This window comes from Sinocyclocheilus anshuiensis, unplaced genomic scaffold (assembly GCF_001515605.1).
Source record: "Sinocyclocheilus anshuiensis isolate Anshui unplaced genomic scaffold, SAMN03320099.WGS_v1.1 scaffold255, whole genome shotgun sequence".
In the NCBI taxonomy this organism is placed as follows: domain Eukaryota; kingdom Metazoa; phylum Chordata; class Actinopteri; order Cypriniformes; family Cyprinidae; genus Sinocyclocheilus; species Sinocyclocheilus anshuiensis.
Window position 1 is genome coordinate 235,448 of NW_015549578.1, and position 10,351 is coordinate 245,798.

The window sequence follows — 10,351 nt, forward strand, 5'->3', positions numbered from 1 at the left end:
ATTTTTTTTTTTTTTTTGTCATAATTGTTTATTCTTTTGTCATCTGTTAGTGTCCAACATTGACCACGTAGTTTTGGATGAGGATCACTCCGGTTCAAGGAGGTTGCAGAATCTTTGGAGGTGAGAAAGCTACACTGCACACTTTCACATGGCTGAATCTGAAGTATTTTAAATACCTGTTTCTCTTTAGGGATTCACGTGAGGAAGCTCTGGGGGAGTATTACATGAGAAAATATGCCAAGTCCTCAGGGGGAGAGCAGTAAGTCAACAGAGTTCACCTGTACACAATATGTATGGCACTTTTACGAAATGTGTGGCTCATTTTGGCACGTGCATGTGTTGGAATTAAAGGAATGTTGGTCTTGCTGTGTTAACCTCTCTGCTTGTAACTAAATATTCTTGATTTGTTGTTTACTTCAGTTTCTATGGCGGCTCTGAGGATCTTTCTGATGACATCACCCAGCAACAGTTGCTTCCTGGGGTCAAGTATGGGGGAAAAAAATGTGTTGATGATTTAAAAATGCTGAATTAAGTATTTTAAGAAGACCACTGGGCTTGTGTTAAGAGATTTGTCTCTTGCAGGGATCCTAATTTGTGGACCGTTAAGTGTAAGGTTAGTTATGGGCACTAATTTGTAGTAATGTTTCACAATATTCTTGTTTTTACTGTATTTTTGATTAAATAAATGCAGCCTTTGTAAGCATGGGACTTCTTTCAAGATAAAAAAAAAAAAACAACTCGCTGACCCCAAACATTTGAACAGTAGTCTACTTTTTAAGTTTTATTACATTTACTCACACATCATATGTAAAAATAATGTAATTGCTTACAAAGAATCAAAGATTTAGATAACAGTTCTTCTATTTAATGGATTAAGATCTGCACCACCTCTTTTCATTTCATTTAGATCGAAATTATTCAGATCATTCAGCTTAAGCGATTAGTCATTAGTGAAATTATTAACGGATTATTATGCTGCATGTAAGCATAGCTACTGACAGTTTTTTGAGTTGTTCTTTTCTTGCATATATATACAGTATATATATATAATATATATATATATATATATATATATATATATACATATACATATACATACTGTGTATATATAAATGCTACACAGGGACTAAAAAAAGGATGTAAAATAAATAAAAAATGTGTTGATGATTTAAAAATGCTGAATTAAGTATTTTAAGAAGACCACTGGGCTTGTGTTAAGAGATTTGTCTCTTGCAGGGATCCTAATTTGTGGACCGTTAAGTGTAAGGTTAGTTATGGGCACTATCTAACCTGTGGCTTTGGGTGCTGTGATGAGGCTGCTGTATGTGCAGGGTTTAATTCTTTGTAGTTTCTTTGTAGATTGGAGAGGAGAGAGCAACTGCCATTGCCTTGATGCGAAAATTCATTGCTTATCAGTGCACCGACACGGTAAGATTTCCACAGTCCCTCTGTCTTAACTTAAGGTCTGTTTGATTTGTTACAGCCAGTGTTAGCGCCATGGTTTATTAATACCTTTAATGGTGTCAGTTCTTTTGACTCGCACCATTTAAGTCCTTATTATGTAAGGCACAGAACTGTATGAACATTATCTTGGGTGCATTGTGAAAAACTTTTCTCGCTCGTTGACATTTTTATAAAAACAGTCCGTTTTATTTTTTGTTGTCAAAGGCCAAGAGAGAGAAGAAAAAAAACTACAATGCAGAAAGTACATTGATCCTAAAAAATGTTTGCTTGAAGGTATGTGGTACCAATATGTTGTGCTTTGTTTCTCTCCACAGCCGCTTCAAATCAAATCAGTGGTGGCCCCGGAGCACGTCAAAGGTTATATCTATGTGGAGGCGTACAAGCAGACCCACGTCAAGGCCGCTATTGAGGGTGTCGGAAACCTGCGCATGGGCTTCTGGAACCAGCAGATGGTGCCCATTAAAGAGATGACAGATGTGCTGAAAGTGGTTAAGGAAGTGACTAACCTTAAACCCAAGTCTTGGGTTCGTCTTAAGAGAGGCCTTTATAAAGATGACATTGCCCAGGTGGGTACACCAGAACACTTGGCTATATACAGGTGCATCTCAATAAATTAGAATGCTGTGGAAAAGTTAATTTATTTCAGTAATTCAACTCAAATTGTGAAACTCGTGTATTAAATAAATTCAATGCACACAGACTGAAGTAGTTTAAGTCTTTGGTTCTTTTAATTGTGATGATTTTGGCTCACATTTAACAAAAACCCACCAATTAACTATCTCAACAAATTAGAATATGGTGACATGCCAATTGAATTACTGAAATTAACTTTTCCATGACATTCTAATTTGAGATGCACCTGTAGTCATAAAGCAAACGTCTCCCAAAAGGGGTGCTAGATATTGTGTTTTGAGTTACGTTATTCGATTTGTCACTTGCACAGCTCTACATCTGTGCCAGGAAAACGTTTGATGCATGTATTTATTTGCCTTTTTTAGGTGGACTATGTTGAACCAAGCCAGAATACGATCTCACTGAAAATGATTCCTCGTATTGATTTAGATCGCATCAAAGCAAGGATGAGTATGGTAGGTTGCATAATCATAATGATCATTTATATTATCATGATATATTTATGCTACCAATCAAATGTTTGGAGTCAGTACAATTTTTTTTTTTTTTTAAAGAAAGTAATACTTATATTCAGCAAGGACACATTAAATTAATCAAAAGGGCAGTTATAGAAGATTTTTGCTTTAATAAATGCTGTTCTTTTGAACTTTCTATTCATCACAAAATCCTGAAAAAAATGTTTACGGTTTCCACAAAAATATTAAGCAGCAAAAGGTTTAACATTCATATTTATAAAAATGTTACTTGAGCACCAAATCAGCATATTAGAATGATTTCTGAAGTACAGTGTGACACTGAAGAAAGGAGTAATAGAAAACTTTTATTTTAAACTGTAAATTTGACAATATTACTGTTTTAATCAAATAAATGCAGCTTTGGTGAGCATGAGACTTCTTTTAAAAACATTTAAAACAATCTTACTGACCCATAACCTTTGGAATGGTTGTGTGACTTTTTAGTGATCTGACCCTGGCTTTGTCTTTTATCCTACAGAAAGACTGGTTTGCAAAGAGAAAGAAGTTTAAGAGGCCACCTCAGAGGCTTTTTGATGCTGAAAAGATCAGGTAATGGAGCACTTGGATTTTGAGTCTCTTATAATCAAAGCCTATTGAAACATGTCAGCTGTACTGACACATGCTCTGCTCCACAGGTCCCTTGGTGGTGAGGTCAGCCATGACGGTGACTTCATGATATTTGAAGGCAACCGATACAGCCGCAAAGGCTTCCTGTTCAAAAGCTTTGCCATGTCAGCTGTGGTAAGAGCCCTCACGCTCATTCTAGTTCTAGGTAGACTTGTGCCGGTATTCGGTAATACGATATATCACAGTAATGAATATGCACAATATTGTTATCGTGGGCTCTTCTAAATACCGTGAATAATTATATATTACAAGTTATTCAGAATTTTGAATGCATTTTAAGAATAGATACCGGCATATCCCTAGTTCGAGGTGTCTGTCTAATTATTCTTTATTGGTTCACAACCCATGTCTCTTTTTGTATAGATCACAGAAGGGGTTAAACCCACTCTGTCGGAGCTGGAGAAGTTTGAGGACCAGCCAGAGGGGATTGACCTTGAAGTAGTCACAGAGACAACAGGTAAATACATCCAGACATAATTTTTTTGTACCAATGTATTGAGCAATCCTTCTGTGAATACAATTTTGCAAAGTTAATCACATTTTTAATTTTTTTTGTAATACAGGTAAGGAGCGTGAGCACAATCTCCAGGCAGGAGACAATGTTGAAGTGTGTGAGGGGGAGTTGATCAACCTTCAGGGTAAAATCCTGAGTGTGGATGGCAACAAGATCACCATCATGCCCAAGCATGAAGATCTCAAGGTGATTAAATAACACGAGTTGCTGTGGAAATATGGTGCCAGTATGTAAATTGTCTCTTGTCAGCGCTTATAGGTTTAGGTGAAGGTGAAGTGTGTAATTTCTGTGCCACTAGCATCACTAAATGGAATTCAAAAGCTTTGCGAGAGTTTAAATATCCTGAAAATCCTGTTTTCCATGATGTGTCCCTTTTACACCATCATTATTGCCTCTTTATCTTGTCTTTGTTTTTATTTAGGACCCTCTCGAGTTTCCAGCTCATGAGTTGAGGAAATACTTTCGTATGGGCGACCATGTGAAGGTTATCGCAGGGCGTTTTGAAGGTGACACAGGCCTCATAGTCCGTGTGGAGGAGAACTTTGTCATTCTGTTCTCTGATCTCACCATGCATGAGGTAGGTTTCACTAAATGTGTACGAACCCTGAATTATTCAGAAAACACAACATACAGCAGTCAGTGTTGTGTTCTCTGTCTGATATGATGTCTTGATTTTGTTCCAGTTGAAGGTCTTGCCCCGGGACCTGCAGCTGTGCTCTGAGACTGCCTCAGGTGTGGATGCAGGAGGCCAGCATGAGTGGGGAGAGCTGGTACAGTTAGACCCCCAAACTGTAGGTGTCATTGTCAGGCTGGAAAGAGAGACCTTCCAGGTAAAGTTCAAGAGAAAGTGACAAGTTCAAGTGTAATGTAAGCTAAATTCGGTAGTACACACTTGCTGGATATGTTTCTTCATCGCAATAGCACACTTTTCACCCTAGTCCCTCTGAGTTCACTCTATGACCAGCCTGGCAAAACCCTTAAATGGCTGTATTGTAGTCATGCAAGTACAGCCCCTAGGCTTGCATTTCAATAACATTGTCATATCAGCAGCAACACGCAGCATCACGAATCAGGGCTCAGGTTGGTGGTTCGTGTTTGTACTTGAGCTGCCAAACATTTTACTTGTCTTGCAATATAGCCAGATAAATAACTGAACTTAGACACAGTAATGTTCTATAGTTTGGGGTCCTAAGATGTTTTTGAAACAAGTCTCTTATGCTCACCAAGGCTGTATATCTTTGTTCTCTGTTTTGATAAAGATTAATAGACCGTAACTATTACTTTAGTTTTCAGTGTTACATAATCCTTCAGAAATCTTTCTGGCTCTTAAGAAACATTTATTATTATTATTATTATTATTATTATTATTATTATTATTATTATTATTATTATTATTATTATTATTATTATTATTATTATTATTATTATTATTATTATTATTATTATTATTATTATTATTATTATTATTATTATTATTATTATTATTAATGTTGAAAACTGTTGTTCTGTTCATCCTTGCTAAATAAAAGTATTAATTTCTTGAGAAAATACTGACCTCAAACTTTTAAACAGCAGTGTACTTAAATGAGTAGACAATTCATAACAATACAGTGCGTCATAAAAAACAATTTGCTTTTACCAGGCGATTATTTTTTATTTTTTTATACTTTTAATACATACATGACTTCACTTCCTACAGCAGTCATATTGAGTTAGTTTTTTCTGCTCTCTGAATTTTCTTTCACAATGATTCATTTTTAGGTTCTGAACATGCATGGGAAAGTATTAACCGTACGGCACCAGGCAGTAAATAGACGGAAGGACAACCGCTTTGCTGTCGCTCTCGATTCAGAGCAAAACAACATCCACGTGAAGGATATCGTGAAAGTCATTGATGGACCTCATTCGGTAACTACCAGAGACCGGGGAAAAAGGTTTGACATTATGTAACAAAACTGCACTGGTGGAAGTTAATATTCTCATTTGTGTGATCCATCAGGGCCGTGAAGGTGAAATTCGCCACATCTTCAGAGGCTTTGCTTTTCTTCACTGCAAGAAGCTGGTTGAAAACGGAGGCATGTTTGTTTGTAAAGCACGCCACCTCGTTCTGGCGGGTGGCTCAAAGGTAGGACTATTCTGTGGACAAATCTTATACATTTCCCAACTTCCCTGTCATATAAGGTCCCCTTTTGTTCCCAAAGCCCAGAGATGTGACCAATTTTACAGTGGGTGGCTTTGCTCCTATGAGTCCACGCATCAACAGTCCAATGCACCCTGGCGGAGGTGGTAAGCAGTTTCATTAAACTCACTGGGTTTTTGCAACATAGTGGTTGAAGATCTGGGCTTTTATCAAAGGGTTGCAGGTTCAAATCCTCCAAGAGGATTTTATCATCCATTTAAACACTATTGTGTTTGTCTGCCAATACCTAAAACTTTAGTTTTGGTCTGTCTGGTTGCCTTTTGACCATTTGAATTTTATCAATAATATAAAGACTATTTATATTTAGACAGGGTTTCCGCGGGGTCTCTTAGTCTTAAAAAGTCTTAAATTGTACAAGAAAGTCTTAATTATGATTTCAAGAGGTCTTAAATTTGGGGACGGAAAGACCAGAATTGCGTTATGGCTGAATGTGACGATTAAACTTCAAAAGGCTAACGTTATGATTTCATTGAATAAACACGAGCGCTGCATGTTCAAAGTCCGGTGCTGCGCTGCTTTGTGTTCTGCCGCTACCGGGAAAACAGTTATATTTCTACCAAATGCTCCACCTGAATGAATGAGCATTTTCAATAAAACTGTTGTTTTGTTCAGAGTTCAGACCAATGCGAAAATCGACCCATGTTTTTACCCTGCAAACACGCAGAGCTTTAAATGTGAACTGGTGGATCGATAAGAAGACAATGCATTATAAAAATCTAAACATAGGGGTGTGCGATATGTATGGTCTGAGATAATATTGTAATTGTTGTTTTAACAATGTGCGATTTGATATTATGAGTATATCGCGAAAAGCAAACACAAAACACACCTACAGAGTGCACGCATACATTAGGTCTAAAGTCTAGGAAAAAGTCTAGCAGGTTAGACTAGTGCGTGTGCGCATTTAGAGTGCGTTCTTTCACTGCATGAATCAGTCTATTAAAATGCATTAAGAATTATCACATAATTTAAGATATGGGGCAGAAAATGTATATCTTTATATCATTTCATATAGTTAATATCACACGAAGAGTGCCGGGGTTTTTTTTCTCCAAAAGTCAGCATGATTACAAATGTCATGTTGATTTCATGCAACAGTTGAATAAACAAGTAGTTAATATTAAGAGTCTTACGTTTTAGACACCATATTTCCTGTTTTTGCTCTATTTCTCCAACAAAAATCATTCCAAACACAGCCACAGTACAGTTTTGCGTCTCTGAGCAACATGACGGTGTTTCGTTCCTGAATGAATCACCTGTTTAAATGATTCGGTTCAATCTCAATGACTCACTTAACAGTGACTTGCTGCCACCTACTGGCAGTTTTAATTTCACATTTAAAGGTACCTTTTCATTTTTTTTATTTATAATTTCAAACATCAGCTTTCAATGTTTTATGTTTAAAATATCAAAACATTATTTATGCAGTTGTAACCGCAGGTTAAAGTATTCCATGTCCCTCAGAGCTGCATTAAACAGTGTGTAAATGCATCTAAATGACACTTCTAATGCTGAATTTATGTCGTTTAATTGATATAATAATTTATTGATAATAATTTTTTCAATTAATATAATAATTAATACTTTTGACTCATCAATTTTCTTAACAATGGTTTAAAGGCTGAAATGTAAAGTTTATCATTTTATAAAACTTTGTTTTTGTGAAAATCTGAACTGTGAATTATGCTTTTTAGAGTAATTTTACAGTTTAATATGGTACTACATTGCCCTACCCTGCTCATATGGTATTAATTTTATTTGTGCAGGTCTTAAAAAAGGTCTTAAAAAGTCTTAAATTTGAGCTTAAAAATCCTGCAGAAACCCTGTTGGATCTAGGCATCATCTGGTGTTTTCTGGTCTTCTTTCCAGGTCAGCAGCACAGGGGTGGAGGTGGTGGCATGGGTCGGGGCCGTGGGCGACGAGACAATGATCTGATTGGGCAGACTGTTCGTATATCCCAGGGACCATACAAAGGTTAAATGAATTATTTGGAGTGACTTTTTGTGAGAAGCTTTTGCTTTGGTTTAGTATTTTGTACAAATTTCATTGCATTTTATAACATGTTATGTGTGGCTTCAGTGTCCAAATCCTTTGAGACCACCACACGTTCACTTTGTCTTGTATTCCTATAAGCTAAAGGTTTTGTAACACCTTCTTCATTTCCACAGGGTACATTGGCGTGGTGAAGGATGCCACAGAATCAACCGCTAGGGTAGAGCTCCACTCAACTTGTCAGACCATCTCTGTGGACCGGCAGCGTCTCACAACTGTGTATGTGGTCATACATAAACATTTATACTTTCTCTGCTTCTTCCACATTTGTTTATTCCATCTTTTGGAATTCAAGCTGCCAATGAAAGTCAGTACGCCTAGTTCTGCTTAACACATTTACACCACATATCAGAAAATGTAAATAAAAGTGGTTGGTCCTGTGGGGGAAATTTCTATGTGAGAATCCTAGCTATTAGTTTCCCTACTACTGTTTGACAGTGCTGCCTCATGTTATTTTTGATTTCACTAGTGCAGTAAACTTTGACCGATAGGACAGGCCAACTTAGCAGCTCTTTGAATGCACAGGGATAGTTGATCCTGGAAAATATTTGCGTATTGCACACTTCAGAGATTGCTTGGTAGATGGATGATTTTAGTGTGTTGATATCTGTGAATCTATGCTGCCATTCAAAAGTTTTGGTTTGGTATTCATCCTGGCTGAATAAACGGTATTCATTTCTTGCAAAAAAAATAAAAATCTAACCGACCTCAAACTTTTGAATAATGTAGTTTTGATATCTTGATGTTTTTTAACTTGTGTTCTCCTGAATTTTCTGTAATTTTTTTTTACACCTAAATCTTTTTGCTTTTTGAATTAGTGGTGGCAAAGAAAGACAAGGAAGGACTTCCACCCATTTACGAACCCCGATGTATGGTTCCCAGACACCCATTTATGGAACTGGCTCACGTACCCCCATGTATGGTAGCCAGACACCCCTCCATGATGGTAGGAAATGCCAAAATATATTCTTATAAACTTAAAAGTGTTCTGCAACACTTTTTTTTTTTTAACCTGTCTTTCATTGTTCACAGGAAGCCGGACTCCTCACTATGGCTCCCAGACTCCTCTGCATGACGGGAGCAGGACCCCCGGTCAGAGCGGCGCTTGGGACCCCAACAATCCAAACACACCATCACGGTAAAAAGCAGAGCAAGACAAATGCGCACATGCAATCAAACAGTCCCAAGTACCTCAACTTCAACTCTTTTTACTTCTGTTTTCAGGGCTGATGACGAATACGAGTTTGCTTATGACGACGAGCCCTCTCCATCTCCTCAAGGCTATGGCGGTACGCCCAACCCACAGACTCCTGGCTACCCAGAAGTGCCCTCCCCACAGGTCAACCCTCAGTACAACCCTCAGACTCCTGGGACTCCTGCTATGTGAGGGCTCATTCAGAGGCTTGATGCTTTTGTTCTGGCTTGAGAACATCTTAAATTGAGTATGTTTTTGCACCGTAGGTACAACACCGACCAGTACTCCCCATATGCAGCACCCTCTCCGCAAGGGTCCTACCAGCCCAGCCCCAGCCCACAGAGTTACCACCAAGTGGCCCCAAGCCCGGTGGGATACCAGAACACACACTCGCCCGCCAGTTACCACCCCACCCCGTCACCCATGGCCTACCAGGTACAGTTTTGGCCACTGAAAACAAATAAAGCAAGTAGTTGGTTGACACTGTATGCTTAAGAAACCAACTATTTGGAGTAGTGATGCACCAAAATGATTTTTTTTTAGCAAACCTGAAATTAAAGTTTTTATTTAGTGAAAATAATGTTTATATAATAATCATATAATCAAATAAAAAACTAAGTTGTATACAAACATTCTAATTACACAAGGCAGTTTTTATATAAACTTTTAATTGTATAATTATTTGTTATTTTAGTGTCATTGCGAAACTTTTATAGCTTTTATTAATGTTTTGAATCCATTTAGTTTTTTATATTTTCCAGTTTTAAAGTTTTAGTAATTTTGTTTGATTTCTTGAGTGTTTGTTTATATATATTAGGGCTGTCAAAATGGCTGAAAAACTAAATTCGAATTTTGTACTTAAATATGATCAAAATTCGAATTCTATTCGAATTTAAAATGACTAATTTCAGTTAGGGTGAAGAAAAGCTTTTGGCTTCTCTCCTGAGGCCACAAGAGGGCGCATCATTGAAAGCATAAGATAACATGACTATGTGCGAAAAAAGTGCATAATGTTTAAAATAATTGTTATAAACCAATTATAATTAAGTTGCTTAAACGACTATAAGCAAAACAGCATCATGTATGTATGTATGTATGCATAGTTTAATACAAAGGGCGGAAAGCCAATCACACAGAGTACATTTCTCATT

General features: G+C 37.2%; 1 protein-coding gene across 4 annotated transcripts in view; it reads left to right on the plus strand.

Moving 5' to 3' along the window:
* Nucleotides 1–10,351, plus strand: part of supt5h (SPT5 homolog, DSIF elongation factor subunit) — a 20,875-nt gene that overhangs the window by 2,775 nt on the left and 7,749 nt on the right. For 3 of the 4 annotated variants that reach the window (XM_016445698.1, XM_016445697.1, XM_016445700.1), the window contains 22 exons: nucleotides 51–120; nucleotides 191–259; nucleotides 421–486; nucleotides 583–613; nucleotides 1,360–1,428; nucleotides 1,779–2,030; nucleotides 2,463–2,552; nucleotides 3,091–3,161; nucleotides 3,248–3,353; nucleotides 3,603–3,696; nucleotides 3,803–3,939; nucleotides 4,175–4,330; nucleotides 4,437–4,583; nucleotides 5,515–5,661; nucleotides 5,753–5,878; nucleotides 5,955–6,039; nucleotides 7,823–7,927; nucleotides 8,122–8,224; nucleotides 8,824–8,951; nucleotides 9,038–9,143; nucleotides 9,230–9,388; nucleotides 9,467–9,635. In XM_016445698.1, coding sequence (XP_016301184.1) covers nucleotides 51–120; nucleotides 191–259; nucleotides 421–486; nucleotides 583–613; nucleotides 1,360–1,428; nucleotides 1,779–2,030; nucleotides 2,463–2,552; nucleotides 3,091–3,161; nucleotides 3,248–3,353; nucleotides 3,603–3,696; nucleotides 3,803–3,939; nucleotides 4,175–4,330; nucleotides 4,437–4,583; nucleotides 5,515–5,661; nucleotides 5,753–5,878; nucleotides 5,955–6,039; nucleotides 7,823–7,927; nucleotides 8,122–8,224; nucleotides 8,824–8,951; nucleotides 9,038–9,143; nucleotides 9,230–9,388; nucleotides 9,467–9,635 — 2,486 coding nt within the window. Of the gene's footprint in view, nucleotides 1–50; nucleotides 121–190; nucleotides 260–420; nucleotides 487–582; nucleotides 614–1,236; nucleotides 1,268–1,359; nucleotides 1,429–1,778; nucleotides 2,031–2,462; nucleotides 2,553–3,090; nucleotides 3,162–3,247; nucleotides 3,354–3,602; nucleotides 3,697–3,802; nucleotides 3,940–4,174; nucleotides 4,331–4,436; nucleotides 4,584–5,514; nucleotides 5,662–5,752; nucleotides 5,879–5,954; nucleotides 6,040–7,822; nucleotides 7,928–8,121; nucleotides 8,225–8,823; nucleotides 8,952–9,037; nucleotides 9,144–9,229; nucleotides 9,389–9,466; nucleotides 9,636–10,351 lie in introns of all 4 variants that reach the window. The other variant, XM_016445699.1, reaches the window with a different exon arrangement.